The sequence below is a fragment of the Myotis yumanensis genome, unplaced genomic scaffold (genome assembly GCF_028538775.1).
Source record: "Myotis yumanensis isolate MYYU_CA2020_CCGP unplaced genomic scaffold, mMyoYum1.0.hap1 SCAF_4, whole genome shotgun sequence".
Taxonomy (NCBI): Eukaryota; Metazoa; Chordata; class Mammalia; order Chiroptera; family Vespertilionidae; genus Myotis; species Myotis yumanensis.
This window is the reverse complement of record NW_027223755.1, coordinates 112,423,817-112,444,218: the sequence shown is the minus strand read 5'-3', so window position 1 is coordinate 112,444,218 and position 20,402 is coordinate 112,423,817. Positions and strand designations below refer to the sequence as shown.

Sequence of the window (20,402 nt, the reverse complement as noted above, 5' to 3'; positions counted from 1 at the left end):
ACGAATTAAACTCGTAAGTCAAGGCCCCACTGTAGTTGCAACAGAGACCACGTGGCCTCAAAGTCTGAAATATTCACTATCTGGCCCTTTACAGAGAAAGCTTGCTGACCGCAGTCATGGAGGCGGCATTTGGAACAGGTCCTGAAGGTATGGAAGGCTTCTTCCTTTGAAATATAAAAGCTTATCTATGCCCACAAAAAACGGGAACATATGCAAATGTATGTAGAAGCAAAAAGATGGTAACTTCACCTCAGCGAGTTGACACTTTGGCGCACTGGCGTCTAGGCTTTCCTTCGTCTGTGTTTCCTACCCGAGCTCCATGGCAGCCTGTTCTGTTTCATTTGCAGGTTTTTGTTTGTTTGCTTTGCTAGACTTTAGAGAGGTTTACCAACAGGCGAATCTGGCGACGGAAGGCCATTAGAAACACAGGACGCAGCTGAGCGTCCACACAGGCGAGGAGGTCGGGAGGAGGCACGGCCCTGTGGTCCAGGCCGGGGCCTGGAGGTGGGAAGAGGCTATCGCTGCCGGCTTGAGGCCTGACCTTAGTCTGCAGATGGCTGACATCTAGTTCAGGCCCAGAAAACCAGCCTGATGCTGCAACATATTTTTGAAGTAATTGCTCACTTTTAAAAATGTAGGGTTTTCTTTTAAAATTCTAGATCCCTACATACCCGTTAAATAATGACAACATCCAATCACAAGAGGCTTGCGTTCCTGCATGGCAACACCAGCGGCATGAGCAGGGGCTGCGCTTCTTCCTCTAAGCGCGTGGCTTCTCCTCTGCTGTCCCCACCGCTCCCGGTTGTGCCCGCCTGAGGCTGACGGCCAGGGTGACTGCTGCTGTAGTGTGGAAAGTGGGGTATTCCTGTGCCTAGTCCCCCGCCCTCATCTGTGGCACATTCCTGGCTCCTGTAGGTACCTGAGCTCATGCCTTTTGGATTAGGAACATAGTATTGAGGACCTTAATGAATAATTTTTTCTTCATTGAGTGTGTCATTAATGGTCAATGAATCAACTCATCATCCCAAACCAAACAGGATTCTTGAAACTAGTAGATCCCACTTAAACTCTTACATGAATCTTCCCTGAGTCTTACATGAATATAGTCATCTATGGCCTAGTCTGGCTTTGTAAATAAACACTAAACACTTTCCTATTTTCAGGCAGACATGACTAAAATGAAAACATCCACCAGGCTTTGGGGTAGAACAAGAGTTGGCAAAGTCTCTGTAAAGCAGCAGTTCTCAACCTGTGGGTCTCGACCCTTTCACAGGGGTCGCCTAAGACCATCCTGCATATCAGATATTTACATGACGATTCATAACAGTAGCAACATGACAGTTATGAAGTAGCAACGAAAATAATTTTATGGTTGGGTCACAACATGAGGACTGTATTTAAAGGGCCAGAAGGTTGAGAATCACTGCTGTAAAGGATCAAATAGTAAGCGCTCAGCCTTTGCAGGCAGATGGTTGCTGCCACATTACCTGCAGCATGAAAGCATCCTTGATCCTTGATAATATATAAGTGAGCATGCTGTATCGTAACAAAACTTTATTGATGGACAATGACATTTTAATTTCATATCATTTTCATGTGTCATGAAGTATTATTCTTCTGATTTTTTTCAACCATTAAAAAATGTAAAAACTATTCTTAGCTTATACACCAGACACCACCAAGCAGGCCCTGGGTGCGGCCCGGCTGTATGGCTGGCCCTGCTGGACCAAGAGCACTGCTGCACATGGGAGTCGAAAGGGGCTTTGAAGTCTGTCTGGTTCATCTCCTCACTCTGCAAATGTACAACCAAGCTACTCGCTGGGCTTTAAAGTTCACAAAAACACATAGCTGTTTCCAGTGGTTCATGGCGCCTGAGAAATAGGCCAGAGCAAGGACAGCGGAGCCTAGACTACAGGTGAGATATTTTTAAAGACAAAGAATTTTAAGCATCAGATTTGCTGACATTTAATGTACCTTTCCAGACACATTTCCTATCACCTCCCCTCAACAACATCTCACACCAGGGTCACAGCATAGCTTCTTGGTGCTTCCCTAACACCATCCTTGCTTTTTACAAATGCTGTCCCCTCTGCCTGGAATGTCCTTCCTGGCGAACTCCTATTCACCTTTCAAAACCCCAGGCCAATATCAGTCCTCCAGGTCTCCCCGACTCTCCCTTCCCCCTCCGTGTCCCAGGGCCCTTCTTGGAACATGAACATCGTTCATCTGCAGGCTGCCTTCTGCTAGACTGATCCTCCTAAGGGCAGAACTGTGTCTGGTCGTCTTCGCCTTCCCTGCCCTCAGCACGGTGCCTGGAGCCGAGCCGCGCAGGACAGGCAGTGTGGGAGCCTCTCACCTGAAGCTGACGTTGGTGTTCTCAGGGACGATCACCTCCTCACAGATCTTCTCCAGGGCAGGCATCCAGCTTGTGGCCAGGTGGCAGTTCTGCAAGACCACCCAGGTCCCCTCTTTGATGGCGATGTTGATCATTTTGGCCGCAATCGGGCCTTGGCCTTGGCCCAGGGATATGATCTGTGTTTTGGTGCCTCCCATGTCAAGATCCTCCGCAAACTTCAGCAGGCCTGGGGCCAGGAGGAAAAGGGGCTTTTAAGAGAATGAGCCAGCCAAGACCATATTAACAGTCATGTCACAGGGGGGCCACGTTACAATTCTGGGCTCCAAAAGACACTCACTGACTGCTGGTAATTACAAATAAGCAAGTCTCTGGGGAAATTTTAGACTTTGGTGAAGATGGAGAGCAAAGACACTATTGGTCCCTCTTTTGCTCTGAATATACAGACATTATTGATTTTTAAAAATTACAGAAACTGAAAAAAATCAGGGTTGAAGGAAAGAGAAATTCCCAGGTGCCAAAAATAAAGACAGAGATCAAAACTAGAGAGGTGAGCACAGAGCCAAAGGACAAGGAACTGGGATTTTAGGAATTTATTTTACTGGGAAAAACAGGTGTTTGTACAGCGAAATTTCAGGTAAGTCTCACTTCTCTCTCCCTCAGAGGCAGCAATGCTACTAGGTTCTGTGAGTCCTCCCAGAGACATTTATGCATTTCAGGCATGCGGAATACGATTATACTCACACCAATTGTAGACCCCACCTGTGCTTCCTTCACTCAGAGGTCCCCTCGTCAGTCCATGTGTAAAGGCCCTATTCTTTGTCGTGGTTGCAAAGGATTTCCCCATTGGAAAATACCACACGTCATTTAACCCGCTTAGAAGCGGCGTTTGCCCATGGGAGATGGGCATAACTTTGCACTCAAAAAAGGTGGGGTGCTGGAACTGAGATTTTAAAAAAAATAAAGTTAGGATCCTCCAAGGGCTGCGCCTTCATGGAGAGAAGGCCAGAAATCTGGTCACTGACTCAAGAAGCACCGTGGAAGCTGCCACTGGCTTGTAGCCTGGATGGGAAAATAAAAACCCTCCAGTGAGAAATCAGAGCACGCAGCCTACGCCACAGGTCCCCACGCTGAGAAAGTCCCTATACGCTGACCTGGAACGGGACACCCAGGCACTGTTGTTGGCGTCTATAGACTATTCAGTTAGGGCACTCCTGAAACCCACGCCAGCGAGACCCCCACAAAACAACACACGCTGCTGTTGGTGAACGCACAGTAAACTACCACCAACTGCCAACCACGCTCAGGGACTGTCAGCACAGACAACAAATGGGAGACCTGATGTCCCAAGGATTACACACGGACTCTGCTGTGGGCTGAATTCCGTCCCCCCAGATCCATATCTTGAAGTCCTGACTCCCGGGACCTGGGTCTTTACAGAGGTAGTTAAATTGAAATGAGGTCAAGAGGGCGGGTCCTAATCCACCATGACTGGTGTCCTTACATGAGGAGATGAAGACACACAGGAAGCAGGTGGCCATGAGTGAGCACGGAGAGGCCTCAGCAGCCCTGAGCGTGGACTTCTGTTCCCCAGGACCGGGAGGAACCAAGTCTGCCGTTCAAGGCACCCGTCTTTGGTATTGGTTGTGACAGCCCCAGCTGATCTTTGGCGATAACGTATTGGCACAGAACCTGGAAAGGAGACCCATGGCTCCCAGCTGCCACCTCTGACTGCCTTCGTGGGCAGGTGCTGGATCCGCCTGGGTCAGGTGCGTGTCACACCCCTTGGCTTTCTCCCAACACGCCAACCTTGTCATTTGCGTTTCTGACACTCTTCCTTTATTCAGCAACAGAGACAACTAAAGCTTTGCAATCCCTCAATGGAACAGAAAACTAATTCCTGAAAACAACACATACCCTTTAATAAGCACAAATGATTCCTGGGAAAATACACAACCTGGTAACAGTGGCTACTCCTGGGAGCACTAGGAAGAGGCACCTTCACTTTACGTAAGTGTTCCTCGGCCTCGGCTCTCCTGACAGGCGGGGCCAGATAATCCACTGTTGAGCCCTGTGCACTGTGAGGTGCTCAGCACCCTGGTCTCTACCTACTAGATGCCAGTAGCACCCCTAGTTGTAACAATAAAAATGCTCCCCACTTTGTAAAATGTCCCTTGAGGGCAAAATGGCCCTGGTTGAGCCACACTTCTACACCTTATGGCATTGCTTGGTTGTTTTTAAATCATGACTCACAGTACTAATTATCCAAAAAGTTAAAAAATTAAAAGAAAAGAGGAAAGCCCAGCTGAGATAGTCAGAAAAAATGGTTTAAAACAAAGGTGGCCAATTAACAGCCAGGCTAAATCTAGCCACAGCTTGGCCCTCGCACAATTTTTAAGAAAACATTTGAATGAGTTCTCAAGATGTCAAAAGGAGTGCTTTTTGCATTTCTTGTTCCTCTTGAAAAAATCAGATGATCTGGCTCACAGCACCAGAGGGCACAGAGGGTGGAGTAGCAGCTGGCCCTTTAGGCGGGAAAGAAACCTGCAGTCGCCACGCCCCACCCCGCCCGGCCTATTCACTGCTGGCCTTCAGAGCCATCTGAATTGGAGATGCCTGCTAAAGGGGACGTGCTATTGCCATCCATTCACATTTTGGGCTCTTCATACCACAGTCCACCCTTACCTGCCATTGGGTCTGCGCCGGGAGACAGCACGAAAATCAGGGGTGTGCAGCAGCTGGAGTCATTGTAGGACCCCTGGAGGTCAAATGTAGGGGTCTCAATGTACACGTTGCCCATGTGCTCAGCAATGAACTCCCGGGTGGCCGGGATCATCTTGTCGGGCCGCAAACATCGCAGGATCACCATTCTCTCCAACCCTTGAAGGAACTTCCAAATGCCAGGGAACTTCTCCTCGTGGGGGTATGCTGAGTCATAGATGAGCTTCCATTTATCAGCATTTTCTTCCAAATGTTCCATCAGGCCATTCAATCCTGACAACGAGGATGCACGAACCACTTCGGCCCACGCTTTCTCAGACAGCCATTCAGAAACTGGGTTGGGGAAGGGGTTGTCCAGGGCCACGCCGCCAGTGAGGAGAAAGTACCAAATTTCCTCGTTAATTAGCTTTTTCTCTTTCAAGATGCCAATGGTCAGGAGGAGGGAGAAAACCAGCTTGTCCTTCTCAAACAGAGAGCGGCAGATATTGTTGTAGATGCTGAGGGTGAAGTACTCAATGATGTACTCAATGCGCAGGTCCAGCTCGTCACTCTTCTTGCTGTGCGCCAGCGACTGCATGTAGAGGTTGATGAACCATATCAGGGAGTACTGGTACATGGGCTCGATGTTGGCCAGGTCAGAGATACAGAAGAAGATGGTGGCAGAGTGGACAGCCACTGGCTTGTAGCCCATCCGAGTCTGGTCAATCTGTGTTTCTGTCACCGAAGCAATTTCCTGTTTCTCGGAGATCTCTTCAGACAGCTCCTTGGAGGAGGACAAAACATTGATGGCAGTCTCATCCTCAAGGATGTTGCCCTCAGACAAGGAGAGGATCTCTAGGATCTTGTCTTCAATTTCCTTTAACTGCTTCTTGTTCTTGGCACTTTCCACAATCAACTTGTTCTTTTTCTCTTCCAGTTCTGGCTTCTCCTTGGCAGCCACGATGCCAAGCAGCTGATCTTGGAGGCCCAGGGGGGTGATCATGAAGTTGAGGAGGCAGACTTTCACAGCGACTTCAGGGAGGTAATGTGGGTTCCTCAAGCGGGTAGTGATGTATAGCTTGAAGTCCTTGGAGTATTCGATGATGTTTTCACCCAGCCTCATGTACTCGACCCCTTGCTGCCTGAATGTGGACTTGAGCAGGATGGGCTCAATGAAGGCATCCAGCTCTGCCCCCACGTTCTCTAGTAGGACAGGGGTGCCAAACTGCAGGGCATTCTCCAGTGTCCTCACATAGTTGCTGTCCGAGAACTTGATGACAGACAGCTTGTTCACTTTCTCCATGTTCTTGATCCACTTGTTGGCCTGCCCCTGAGGGTCAATCATCAAGGCCCAGCGTCTGGAATTGGACACAATGATGCCATTGTCGATGGAGAAGGAATCAACAGGCAACCCGGCGATCTGCCAGGCTCGGGTTTTTATGGGATCCCCCAACGTGTTGCTGAGACTGAAGTCACTGGAGCCGGGGATGACCCTCTTGCTGCACTGGGCCAGCCACTGATTTTGGCACTTGGCCCGATAATCCACGGTAAAGGCCCCTAGGTAAGCCACAGTCCCCGCAGACACCAGCACATCCCCGGTCAGGTTAGTATAGCGGATCCCTAGCTGCCGGGCAGCCTCTGTCCATCGTTCCTTCTCTCCCCCAAGACCGCTGATGAGCTTTTCTGCCCTGATGAGCTTTTGGGAGCAGATATCAATGTTTTCTTCCAAGGTCATCTTCTTGATGTTCATCTCCTCAAATTCATCGTTCAGGGCCTGGAGGCGGTCCTCCACCAGCTTCAGCTCTGCTCTCTTCAGGTTCAGCTTCTGCATCTGGATGTCCAGCTTCCCCTCTGCCTCCCTCAGCCGCTCCCGCTTGGGAGCGACCACCTTGGTCACGCGGTCGTACACCTCCATGGCTCTCACCCACTTGCACAGACCCTCACAGGCAGATGACACGTTTTTAATGACGGCCGGCTGGAAATCTGGGTGGTCGATAAATCTCTCTCGGATCCGTTTCATGATTATTAGGGGGATGTTGTCTTTGTCATATGTCTTAAGACTCTCCAGGAACTTCAGATCGCCAAGAACCTTTCTTGATACCCCCCAGTAATCTTCTATCATTTTTCCTGTCAGGTGAGCAAAGGAATAAGACTATCATTAAGATTTCTGGCTGAGACTTAAAGCTTTGCAGTGACGGTTCCTCGGATCTGGCAAAAAAATTCAAATCCTACAGAGGACTTTAAGGGCAGAGAAAATACTCTGTATGATACCATAACGATGGACCCGTCCTTATATGCTTGTCCAAACCCATAGAATGTGCTCCTCCAAGAGCATTCAATCGTGTAAACTATGGGCTTTGGGTGATTATGATGTGTCCGTGTGGGTTTGCTGTGGTGGCGGGTGTTGATGATGGACGGGAGAGACTGTGCATGGGCGAGGGGAGGGGGATATGGGAAACCTCTTTGATGTGAACTTAAAGCTGCTTTAAAGATACAAAATCTAAATAAGAGAAGGAAAGTCTAAGCTCCTCGCCACGGTCTGGGAGGCCTACTGACCTCACCCCGCATCGCTGCCTTGCTCTTCGGACGCCGGTCACGAAGGGCCTCCTGCAATGCCTTGCTGTCCGAGGCTTCCCTACATGAGCTGCGCATGCCTGCAGCTGGCTCCTGACCAGACTGGGGGCTCATTTTAGAAACCACCCTCACAGGCCACAGAGGGGTTTCCTTAGATGAGTCCCAACGAGCGGCCCCTGCACCCCTCCCACAGCATTGCCCTTCATCTCAGCAGCTAGAGCGTCTGTTCTTTTTACAGCATCTGTTGCAAGCTGTGACTTTTTGCTTACTTTTTCTCGCGGCCTCTCCCTCACAGCGGTGAGGGGTCTGTGTTTACTGTTCTCCGCACAGTGCCTGAGACTCGGTCATCGGTCTGTATTGAATGAATGTTGCCCCTCATCCCAGCCATAGATGGAGAGGGCAAAGGAGTCATGGGCATGTGTTTTAAACATTCTTTTTCGCGTCTGGGAGGTGGACTGGATGGAACCCAAAGCGTCCTCCTCGTGAGTGGGTGGGGGCCCAAGAGAAGGCGAGGGGGGGAAGAAGACTGCAGCTGGACAGAGGCCCTCTGCCACCTGCCCAAGACGAAGCCGGGCCTGTTCTCCTTAGCCCTCGTCACGCTGACCCCGGGCTGAGTGAGCCCTGACCTCATCCCAGGTGGCTCCTAAAAGGCTGACAGGTTGGAAAGGTTGGAGGCCTTTTGGCTCATGGCACTGTAACCATCGCTCATCCTAACAAGCGTCCACGAGTCCTGGCTACGGGCTCAGTTGTTTGGAGCATCGTCCACGGTGGAGGGTTTGATTCCAGGTCAGGGCACATGCCCAGGTTGCAGGTTCCACCCCCGGCCGGGCAACCGATTGATGTTTCTGTCTCACATTGATGTTTGTTTTTTCCCTCCTCTCTCTCTCTTTCTCTCTCCCTTCCTCTTTCTCTCAACTCAATGAAAAAGTCCTTGGGTGAGCATTAAAAAAAAGCTGTACTTGAGGCATCATATTAATTACAGCAGTTCAAATGTGTCCTGTTTCTAACTCAAGCACAGCGATCAAACATCCCCATGGAGGTTTCTGTTTACCGTCAGGAGGTGACCCGCTCCATGTAAATCCAGGATGCCCGAAACTAACTGCAGCCCACTGTCCGGGCTGAATGCCGCAGGGTGAGTGAGCAGTGCACACAATTTGCTTTACCTTTGAGCTAGAGAGGCGAACAATGGGTCCTGTGTGGATCATCAATGATCCAAGAAGAGAAATGACTTCTGGGACCTGGCTATGATTTGTGCACCGTTCTCAACCCCGGCTGCACCTTCGAACCACACAGGAGTTCAAAAAATAAAAGATAAAATGCTAATTCACACAGAGGCCATGCCCAGACCAACTGAGTGAGGATCCCCACGGCTCTCAGAGAGGCGCCGGCGGGGCCGGGCTCCAGCCTCTTCATGCCCCGTGGGTCCTGGGTGCCCCGAGTGGAGATGTGCTGGCTGGCTCACCTTGCTCAGCCCCACAGAACGCCCCTCACCTGCTGCCCTAATGGCCCCCTGTCAAGTCCACACTGGCTTGTCCATTCCCCATTCCTTCTGCGTCTCCTTCATGGGGCTTCGGCCACCACCACCAGGAAGAGGGAGTGCTAACCAATGGGAAGCGGAAGCCTCACCCTCGTTCAATTCCAAGGCCCCTGTCTTCATACAAGACCCTACATGGAAATCTGGTTTTAAGGAGACTGAACATTTACCTATTAATGCGGCTAGTCTCACTTATATAAGTAAGGCGCTTTCCTCTCTCCCCTGGAGTCCTTGTCTCCCCACCTCCCTCCCAGTCTGCCTCTGCCTCCCTCTGCTCATCTCTCTGCCTCAGATTCTCCTCTACCATCTCAAATTCCTCCTCCCTCTTCTTCTCCCGTAGTGTCTGTGTCTCCTTGTCTCTCTCTTCTTCCACTTGCTCTACGTTTGCATGTCTCTCTCTCTCTGTACCTCTGCGTCCGTCTCCATTTCTCTCTCACTGGCAGCCTTTGTGTTTCTGTCTGTGTCTGTTTCTCTTCACAGCCTCCATGTCGTTCTCTCCCGTCTCTCTGTCTGACACTGTGTTTGAGTCTGTCCCCCCTCCTCTCTCTCTGTCGCTGTCTCCATCCGCCTCCTAATTCCTTCCCTCGGATCTCTCCCTGTTCATGATCTCTTTGTGTCTATGTGCCTGTGGGTCTCCCTGACCTTCGTCTTTGTAATGATTTGCAGGCAGGAGCTTTGACTGCTCAGCTCTCCTGCGACACCAGCATTTTCCTGGCTCCTGGGAGGAGAGGGGCGCTGAGGAGGCACAGGGAGCTCTCTGGTCTGGAGCACACGCACAGCCTGGCGCCCCTCTCTCTTCCTCCGAGATTGCGCACACTGCCTTCGGGCCGGTTGTGTGTGTGTGTGTGTGTGTGTGTGTGCGCGCGCGCGCGCGCGTGCTGGGCGGGTTACCGCTGCCACTGGGGTCCGGCTTCCTCTCAGGTTTCAGCCCTTTCATGACACAGATGCTCTCCATGACCAGCTTGACGGGGCCGGGGGGGTTCTGCATGGACTTCACCATGGAGATGTCCGCTGGGTTCAGGGTGTCGAGCGCAGCCAGTGCGGCCTCCAGTGCTGGCATGGCCTCGGCCAGGTCCCCCTCACACTCGTCCTGCGGGCACACGGGGACAAAGGGGTGAGCACAGCGCCTGGCATGCCTGGCACGGGGGAGGATGAGGCTCTGCTCCTGGAGAAAACCGTCCGGGACGGGGTGGGCAGAGGCACCGCCCACGGCCGTTCCTCCAGGAAGGTGCCCAGGGCTCTGGGTGCAGGGAGGCCAGCACTGCCCTTGGGGGCTGCAGCCTGGATGCCTTGGACTTTTAGGAATTCAGATGGTTTGTAATCTTTAAAAAAATCAAGCCTTTCTTTTTTAAAAAAATTCCCAAGAGATATATGTAGTGGGGACCAAGGATGGGTTGAGCGATGAAGGATGAGTCTTCACAGGTGAGTGACAGATGGGAAGAGGGTCAGGGCCAGTCCAGGGAAGATGAAGGTGCGGGGAGCTGAGCGGGGAGGGGCGGGATCCCTGCGGCTCAGGGACAGGCAGGGGCAGGACGTGGCTCAGGGGGATGCAAGGTCGCGTGTAGGAGTGAGGAACAGGCATAGAGACGGGAGTTGGCTAGTGACATCTGGGAGGAGACATTATTTCCTCATTTAAAAACAAAATTAACACAATGAAATATCAGCCATAAAAATACTGATTCATGAAATAACACAGACATAAGCCTTGAACACTTCATGCTGAGTGACAGGAGCCAGACACAGAACCCCGGCCGCCGTGATCCCATATACATGCATGTGCAGAGAAATCCTGTGAGGCAGGAAGTCGGCGAGTGGCTGCCAGGAGCCGGAGGGGAGTCGGGGGCTGCTTGTGGGGAGGAAAATATTCTGGATTTAAATAATGCCGGTGGTTGTACAACTCTGTGAAAATGCGAAAAGCCACAATTGCATAATTTAAGAGTGGATCTAATGGTATGTGAGTTACATCTCAATTAAAAAAAGAAAGCTTAACATTATGAAACTTTTAGAACAGGAAGGGATCTTATAGATTAGTTAGAGGTCTAATGACTAAATAAGAAAGAAAAAGAAAAACAAGGTTTCAGGAAGCAAATGAGTTAGCTCAGTTTCTGCAGCTGGTCAGGTATGGCACCAAGCTCCAAGCCTGACTCCCAGCTTTGCCCGCAGCCCAGGCGATCCCCAGGCGATCCCCAGCCGGTGTGGAGCGCAGCCCGCAGCCCAGGCGATCCCCAGGCGATCGCCAGCCGGTGTGGAGAGCAGCCCGCAGCCCAGGCGATCCCCAGCCGGTGTGGAGAGCAGCCCGCAGCCCAGGCGATCCCCAGGCGATCCCCAGCCGGTGTGGAGAGCAGCCCGCAGCCCAGGCGATCCCCAGCCGGTGTGGAGCGCAGCCCGCAGCCCAGGCGATCCCCAGCTGGTGAGCAGACTCCACGGGGAGCTTGAGTCTGAGGCAGAGCAGCGAGCCCTGGCGTCTAGATCCTGCAGGTTATGATGATGGGCAAACCAACACAAGTGGTCCTGCTTTCCCACATATGTGTGTGTGTATGTATGCATGTATGGGTACGTGTATCATGGATTCTTTATTATAGGTTTTCCGCTCTCTTATAAACCTACTAGAGGCCTGGTGCACAACATTTGTGCACTCAGTGGGGGAAGGGGGGTCCCTCAGCCCAGCCTGTGCCCTTTCACAGTCTGGGAGCTTTCAGGGGATGTCCAACTGATGGCTTAGGCCAGGGGTGGGCAAACTTTTTAACTCGAGGGCCACAGTAGGTTCTTAAACTGGACCGGAGGGCCGGAACAAAAGCATGGATGGAGTGTTTGTGTGAACTAATATAAATTCAAAGTAAACATCATTACATAAAAGGGTACAGTCTTTTTTTTTTTTTTTTAGTTTTATTCATTTCAAACGGGCCGGATCCGGCCCGAGGGCCGTAGTTTGCCCACGGCTGGCTTAGGCCCATGCCCTGTGGGAAGCGGGCCTAAGCCATCAGTTGGACATCCTTACCGCTGCCACAGAGGTTCACCACTATGCTCGCCAGCCGTCAGCCCAGTTTGTGGCTGAACGGCACTCCCCCTGTGGGAGCGCATTGACCACCAGTGGGCAGCTCCTGCATTGAGCGTCTGCCCCCTGGTGGTCAGTGCGCATCATAGTGACCAGTTATTCAGCAGTTTGGTTGATTTGCATATTACCCTTTTATAGGATAGCAATGATTTATTTAGCTCCATTACATTCAAACACCCCCCCCCACCCCCCCCACCCATAAGCAAGCCATGTCCATATCCCTGTATTAAATAAATGAGTGGCCAGGCCTGGGCCATTCCACTGGCCCCACATCAGCCACGAGATGTGCACCGAGTGGAGGCAGAGGAAGAACCAGCCCGGCCCTGCCTCCCTCACGGCAGCTGCAGAGCTGGGGCAGGGACCAGAAGGCATTGGCTCGGCCACCGCTCTGGGGTCCCCAGGTGCCTGGGGCGCCACATTTCCCTGGTTCTGTTCATGCCGGGGACCCACACCCTGCCTCCCTGCGGCCCAGCCACGGCTCTCCCTCAGGGTCCAGGCCTGGGTTCCCGCTGCTCGCTCGTCAGGCGTCTCAAACTCGCTCTCATCGTGACATTGCTGCCAAGTGATTCCAACTCTGAGCGCAGTGGGTGCCCCTCCCCAGGCCACCCAGAGAGTCTGGTCCTCGGCTTGGGTGGGGCCTGGGCACTGCACTTCAAGCTCCAGGTGAATCTGCTCTGCAGTTTCCTGGGGCAAATCCAGGGCACCCCCAGGGCACCCCAAAGCACCGAGAGGGGCCAGGGCCAGAGGGGGGCTACTTGATGGTAAACCGTCTGCCTAACATGGTCATTAAAGTGACTCTATGACATTTGGGATATGATGTTAAAAAATTTTTTAAAAGCACGACATAAATTGCAACCATGATATGATGGCAATGATGGAAACGGAGTTAAAGTTGACTTTTTTTGTTTTTTGTTGTTTGGTTGATCCTCACATGAGGATATTTTTCCATTAATTTTTAGAAAGAGTGGAAGGGAGGAGGGTGGGGGAGAGAAAGGGAGAGAGAGAGAGAGAGAGAGAGAGAGAGAGAGAGAGAGAGAAACATCAATGTGAGAGAGACACATTGATTGGTTGCCTCCTGAATACTCCTTCACCGGGGCCAGGGATCGAACCCAGGTACATGCTCTTGCCTGGGAATCAAACCTAAGAGCCTGTGATGCAACAGCAGACGCTCTAACCATTGAGCACACTGGCCAGGGCTCAAGCTGACTTCCCAGCAGGGCTGTGTGACACTGCTGGAATGTGCCCAGCTCTGCAGTAATCCTGACATCACTTGTCCTCACTAGGAAAAATGACTCATTAACTTAAAAGAATCAGCCAGTTTAAGCCACTGCTGTACTTGTGGGGCCTGCGTTCTGTCAGCCAGTCCCCTCATCTCCTCGTGGGGCGCCCTCCAGGGTCTCCCTCAGGAGGTGAAACCAGCCCAGGACTGCAGCCCTGGGGCTCAGAAAGGGACTGGGCTCCCCATAAAGCCTCGGGCACTCACACAGCACAGCCTCCTTCCCCTGACTCACCTCCCGACCTCACTCCTGTCCTGGGGGATGGCAGAGCACGGCCCCCCCGTTCCCAGCCAAACCAGGAGTGAGTGTGCGGGTCGCTCTGCACCCTCCCTGCCCCTCCTGCCCAGGGACCTCTGCTCCCCTCACACTGCAGAGCAGAGGCCTGGCTGTGAGCACCCACGCGTGGCGACAGGCTGGCCTTCCTCCAGGCAAGTCCCGGTACAGGGTAAAGGACCACTGTCGGGGTGGTTAACACGGGCCCTCGAGCTCGGTGTGCTGGACCATGCGACACGCCTTTGTATCCCCTCTGTCTCCCCAGGTTACAGTGAGGAAGCTGAGCAAATCCTGAGCCCTGAGGTGCCTGATTCTACCAGGAGGAGCTCAAACTAATGTGCCTCCAGCTCCAGGCCAGCCGACACGCCGGCAGGGGGCGGGCCGGCTTGTGAACGGGACACCCACGGGCAGCGCCGTCCACGCCTGACGGCTGCACCCAGGAGGGGGTCCCGTGTCGCCCGATGCTTGACTTTTGTTCTCAGAAAAGCTGACACTTTAGACATTTTACTTGCAGTCTCTTGATTTTGAAAAGGCGATAATTATTCCAAGATCATAAAAGAAAAAAGCGTGTGTCACAGTGCGTCCCCGGCCGCCTGGGCCACACTCTCACTGTGTGACACTGGGACCAGGGGTTGGACCCAGGGCAGCTCTGAGAGGCCAGGCCTCAGGCTCGTTGGAGGGAGCCGTCTGGACGGCCTGTCCTGGAGGAGGCGCCCCGTTATTTATTCACCCTGGAAGCCAGACACAGGCTGCTCTGGCTCAAGCTCCTGCTGTAAGAACGGCCAAAAGGGTTTTCTAACTGCTAATTGGGAGCGTTGGGACAAGTCTGCTACGCTAAGTGCCACACCCTGGGTCCAGTCCCGCCGACTGGCTGTGCAGCTGTGGAAGTGCATGCTGTTGACTCTCGGGTACTGTCCTGTCACTCTTGTGCCCAAGGCTGCCGGGCTGCGGGCTGCGCTAGTGGAGCTGTGCCGCTGAAAGTGCTTTGAGAAATATATAGCTTCACGGGAGTGCCAGCCGGGCTTCCCGCCAATAGCTGAGCAGGAAACGCCTGCCCAGGACGGCAAACGGAGTTCTCTAGGTCAACAATCTGTCCTCAACAAACGTTCGTTCCACCCTATGACATGCCAGGCACACATGAGCAAAGACGTGATGGAGGAGAGAGGTGTCCAGGCTGGAGGAAGAGTGCTCTGGGCAGAGCCACCAGCCGGTGCAGGGCCCTGGGCGGAGTGTGCCTTGTGTCTTTTTAAAGAACAGGCAGGAGACCAGCATGGCCAAAGCAGAGTGAGGGGCTCCTAGAGACGAGGGTCGGTCATACTGGGTCTCGTAGGCCTTGACTCTGAGAGACAGAGGCTATCTAACACGGTCCAGCTCCCTGGAAACAGCCAGGGGGCAGGAGTGAGCTCGTCACCCAGCGGCTGGCGCTGCTGAGACAGTCGCCTGCCCTTGCCAAGCCTCACTTTTCTCATCTGCAGGACGGGCCGACCACATGTCCCGCAGAGCTGTGCGGGCTCCCCGCCTCCCGGATCTTTATACCTTGATGCCCTGAGCAACGGAGGCAGCGGCGTTGGCTTCCTTTTCATCCGCCTGCACCAGGAGCTTCTTGGCATCGGCTTCTATGGTCTCCTCTTCGATCCTCACCATCATGTTGGCAGTCTCCTCGGACGTCTGGATGAGCTGGGGTTGGAGTGCGGTCAGCTCCACTTGCATGACGGCCACCTGGCAAGGAGACGGGGAGTGAGTGTGACGTTGCGAAATGACCGCGAGGCCGGTCTGAACCATCCTCCAACCTCCGCATTTGCAGCATAACCGGGGTCTGTTGTTGGCTGGAGTTGCCTGGATGTTCAATGCTTAGTGAGGTTCACACCAGGCGCTGCAGAGTCCGGGCACCCTGCTCGGCACTAGACACATAAACTGAAAACATATCCAAAGGCCTTTCTCGTTGTTGAGCCCACCTTCCAGTGTTGGGGGCAGGAGAGGGAGAGCAAGAGCAAGGTAGAAGGAAATCCACTTCATTTATCCATTCATTTATTTGTTTGAGAAAGAGGGAAACATCGATTTGCTGTTCCATGTATTTATGCAGTTTCCTGTGTGTGCCGAGTTCGGGGATCAAACCTGCAACCCTGGCTTATCGGCTGACGCTCTGATCAAGGAGCTCCTACATTGTTTCCAAGTCCGTGAAAGAAGCACGTGAGTGCGGCTGAGATGCCTGGGATGGAAGGGACTTGCAGGCCGTTTCCCTCTCTAAACGTTCGAACTGTGTGAGCACCTCTGATGGGAGGCAGCTGGCTGCTGCAGAGGGAGGGGTGCCGTTTCTCAGGCAACTCAATGCATTAGATGTTCCCGATGCAGAGCTGGGACTCCCCCCTGGTTCTGTGTCCTTATGTGAAGAGGGTTTGTGACCTTGTGCCCAGGCCTGGGAAGCGCTGGGAGAGACGCAGGCACCCTGGCCTGGCCATGACACGGGCTCTGGACCATGCGTCTGACTTTCAGTTCCGGCCTGACCTCCTGGGGCACTGACTCACTGGGCTGCGTGACTGTGGACAGTCACCTGGCCTCTTTGTGTCTTGGTGTCTCCAGGTGAGCTTTCCTATACGCAGCCCTGGGCCTGGGGGGCTCAGGGGGTGTGACCTGGCACCTTCATTCTCTCTCTCTAAAAGCAAAGGATCCCAGTTGGACCGGCTCAGAGCTAGGAACAGAGCATGAAGTACGCCCCTACGGCCTCCCCGGCCCTGGGCTGCAGTGTTCATGGATTTTCTGGGCTCAGCAATGGGCAAACCTACTGGCAAGCATTCAGTTGTCTTGGACCTGTGCTGGTGCTGAAAATCCCTGTCTTAATGTGGCTCTCACTTTAGTTGGTTTGTCAAGATGGCCTGTCCAAGCATAAATGAATACAAACTCATATGCCAGGCATTTGGTATTTGTGTCAGTGTTTCAAATCCTCATGACAGTCTACAAAGCACGGACTATCACCTACCAACAGAAGAGGACACTGAGGTCCCAAGAAGCTGGTGAGTTGAGAACTGGGACTGGAGCCCAGGACTCTGATTGCACAGAGCCTGCTCCTAACCGTGGCCTCATCCTGACTAGTGGCTTCTGGCAGGGCCAGGGCCTGGGTAGGCCTGCAAGGCACTCACCTTGGGCACAATATTCAAGGGGGCACCAGAAAACGAGTACCATGATACATAGTATTTTGTTGCAATATTTTAAGTCAAAATTAATGCCCACCAAATCCACGATGAACAAACTATTAAAATCTTGAGTAAAGACAACTCAATGTGCTAGGCTTGGGAGGAGGCTGTGAGGGCGTCCTGCGGGCAGGGATGCTGGGCCTGAATGCAGCACCTGGACAAGGCCCCCCGCGCCCACCGGCCCTCGGCCTCCGCCCCTACTCTGTGATGGCCGTTCTCACCTGGGAAGCTGCGAACTGGAGTTTCTGCAGGCCTGTCAGGTAGCGGTTTCTTATCATGTCAACCTCTTGCCTCTTGCTATTTAAGAGGGTCTTAAAGGTTAGGATCAGCTCAAGGTAGGAGGTGGGGGTGACGTAATTGTGTCTGCGAAGCGTGTTGTAGTAGTCGAGTGACAGCTCCTTCACACTCTCCTGGAAGTATTTGCACATGGAGACGACCCTGCCAGGGCAGAGGCGGTGGGTGAGGCCAGAGACACCAGCGTGGCTCTGGGTGCAGATGCGAGGATGTGCGAAGGCGCCCTGGGTGGGCCCATGGAATCCCAAATCCTCCGATGGATGCAGGTCAGCAGAAGGGCTGGGGAGGTTTTATGCTGACTGAACAATCTTGGATCAGGTGACCCTGAAGCCAGTCACTCTGTGAGTCATCAGGCTGGGCAGGAGCTCTTACCTTGGGCCTGACGAAGCCTCCGGACTTTGCAGAATGATGTTTGTAAATACAGAAAGTAAAATAGGATCACACAGGAAAACAACTATGTTGAAATAGAGTTTTTCAAAATATTTTAAAAACCAAATTTGTTTTATAGTCACATATACGCTTAGTGTGTTAAATTAGGGTCAGCAAACTTTTTCTCTGTCACAACTACTTAACTCTGCTGTTGTGTATGAAAAAGGGGTGTGGTTCCAATACAATTTTATTTACAAAAAAACCACCAACCCCCCCCCCCCCCCAAAAAAAAAACAGGCTGCAAAGTGGACTTGGCCTAGGAACCATAGTTTGCTAACTGCTGCATTGAATAAAATTGGGCAGCATGCCTGGAAGCTACCATAGTTTTGAAGGGAATATCTGTAATGACTATGAAAAAGCCCATGTTATTTTTATTGGTAACAAAGTCACAGGTCTTGCTAATACTACTGGGTTTACTGCCTACATTCATCATGGAAGAAAATGCAAAATCTCAGCTGGATGTGAGAATGAGGTGTAGTTTTCCCCATTCAAATTCACTCAGCCCCTGAGTTCTATTCATGGGCCTGCAGACACAGGCTAAATCTTCTGGCCACAGAACAAAGTCTAACGTTCTTAAGACAGAACTGAAAGCCACGCCCACTCCGAACCCCGCCTGCTTCTTCATTTCCCACCCATTCATTCAATAGTAGTCCCAGGCCCCTGCCAGGCACTAAGGCAGGGGTGGGCAACCCCTGGCACGCGTGCCAAACATGGCACGCCAGTAACTTTTGCTGGCATGCGAAACCCTCTCTTATAATCTTCCATTTACAGTTTTTTTCTTAATATCGACTTTTTTATTTTTCAGATAAATTCAATGTAGGTGCATCTTAGATAAATAAATAATTTTACATAACAAGTTATCTTAAAGACCATAGACATGGATTGATGAGAGAGGGGAAGAGCAATTTCAATAGTGTCGAAAACCAACTATTGAGGACTTGGAATGCCATTCCAGAAAATTTTTTTCTGTTTAAAAAACTTTGCAACAGCGTTACTCTCCATGTTTTCATCCACATATGCTTGTGAATCTTTGTTCTCAGTGATGAATTTTGTTAAGTCTCATAATAGGAGTAGCCTGATGGATGAAAGTAATAGCTCGTGCATATCTCTGAAGGTCATGAAATATAAACCTGATGTAAAATCTCTGTCATCAGTGATGCAGCAGCAAAAGTCCCACTGATAATATCAAACGGAGTCATAAAGTTTTCTGTTGGACTATCAGTGTACATATATACATTAAAAAATAAATGTATTTTTCATCATCATGTACTGTGTTTTTGTTGCTCGAATGAATTTTATTATTTTTTCAAGGTTCTTCATATATGTATACCTTAAGAGATATCAAGTAGGCGTAACATGTTCTCAGAAAATTAGGGTTGGCACGCAGAAGAATTTTGAGTCAGAGATTTTGCTGGTTTTGGCACGCACTCACAAAAAGGTTGCCCACCCCTGCACTAAGGACATAGGGCAGGTGGCACGGCCCACGCCTTCATGGGGCACCCAGGGTTTGACAGTCTTATCTCTTCCCTTATCTCAGCTTTTTATTTGTTTTCGTGGATCTGTGCTTTGCACATCAAGAGTAAGTTTTCTTTACCCTCAGGAACCCATTCCACCCCCTTGGCCCTGGCCGTGAGGCTGCTCTGCTGAGAATAAGAGCTCTAAGACGGCTGAGTAACGATATCACTATATTCAGGTTCTTCTGGCTGCGGCAACAGTACATCCCAGGACAATCTGAACAATACAGTTTACTCTTTTACAGAAAAAATGTTTTATTTATTAAATAGCTGACTAAATGCAATTTAAAAAATGTTTTATTTATTAAATAGCTAACTAAGTGTGATTAAAAGTATAAGACTTTTAAATCTAAATCGAGAAATCATAAAACAAGAATAGAGCCAATATCTGGATTTTCAATTTGGAATATATGCTTGGGGTACTAAAATGCAGCTAACACTTACTGTCTCCGAATATTGTCATTAAGTTCCACATCTTCCAGAAATTTGTTAGCCACCAACTCCAGGGCATCTGTGGGCCAGGACTGGAACCAATCAATCGTGCAGCAATTGATGAGTGAAGGGAACATTCTTAGGCGGTTCCGAAAGGCATCCCCAATTGGGCTCATGGCTAATGAGAAACAGACTTTATTAGTCCCCTTCCTCCACGGAGGCCCAGGGCAGCCGGCGGGTCTTACCAAGGACCCTGGTGAGTGGGCATGCTCCCTGCTGTGCCCAGCGCTGTAACTGGGACAGTCATGATGAGTGCCGGGGGCGTGGGGGGAGTCATGGGATGTTCTCATGAAGTTCTGTGACGGGAATTCAGTGACTGGTCTCCCATTCCCATTATTGTCCCTTCCAGATCCTTAGGGTCCTTTTGCCAAGTGATTGGAACCCTTTGACCTGCTTGCCAGGGATCTCATCCATAGCTCCTGACAGAGGTATGGAGGCATCAGCTTGTCTCCAATCCCATCTAGCCATAAATTTTGGCGTCTATACCCCAAATATCATTCATTTTTTATTTAGATTCAAAGTGGTAGAGAAAGGGTGATGCACAGGTAGATGAGTGAGAAGGTCGGTGTGGCTAAAGGAGAAAGAGAGAGGGAAACTTGGTTTGAGACCAGAGTGGAGAGGATACGAGGACAGTCTGGCAGGTGGCCTTATAAAACCATAGGGGAGGAATTTGGGTCTTCAGCCTAATAGAAAGCAATTCAAGTATTTTAATTCTT

At 51.4% G+C, this 20,402-nt stretch overlaps 1 protein-coding gene across 1 annotated transcript in view; it reads right to left on the bottom strand.

Moving 5' to 3' along the window:
* DNAH3 (dynein axonemal heavy chain 3) overlaps positions 1-20,402 on the bottom strand; it is a 195,936-nt gene that overhangs the window by 15,812 nt on the left and 159,722 nt on the right. The window contains exons 48-53 of the mRNA XM_070413711.1: positions 19,639-19,804; positions 17,179-17,395; positions 15,303-15,485; positions 10,053-10,251; positions 5,039-7,180; positions 2,357-2,582 (exon numbers count right to left, since the gene is read on the bottom strand). Coding sequence (XP_070269812.1) covers positions 2,357-2,582; positions 5,039-7,180; positions 10,053-10,251; positions 15,303-15,485; positions 17,179-17,395; positions 19,639-19,804 — 3,133 coding nt within the window. The remainder of the gene's footprint in view (positions 1-2,356; positions 2,583-5,038; positions 7,181-10,052; positions 10,252-15,302; positions 15,486-17,178; positions 17,396-19,638; positions 19,805-20,402) is intronic.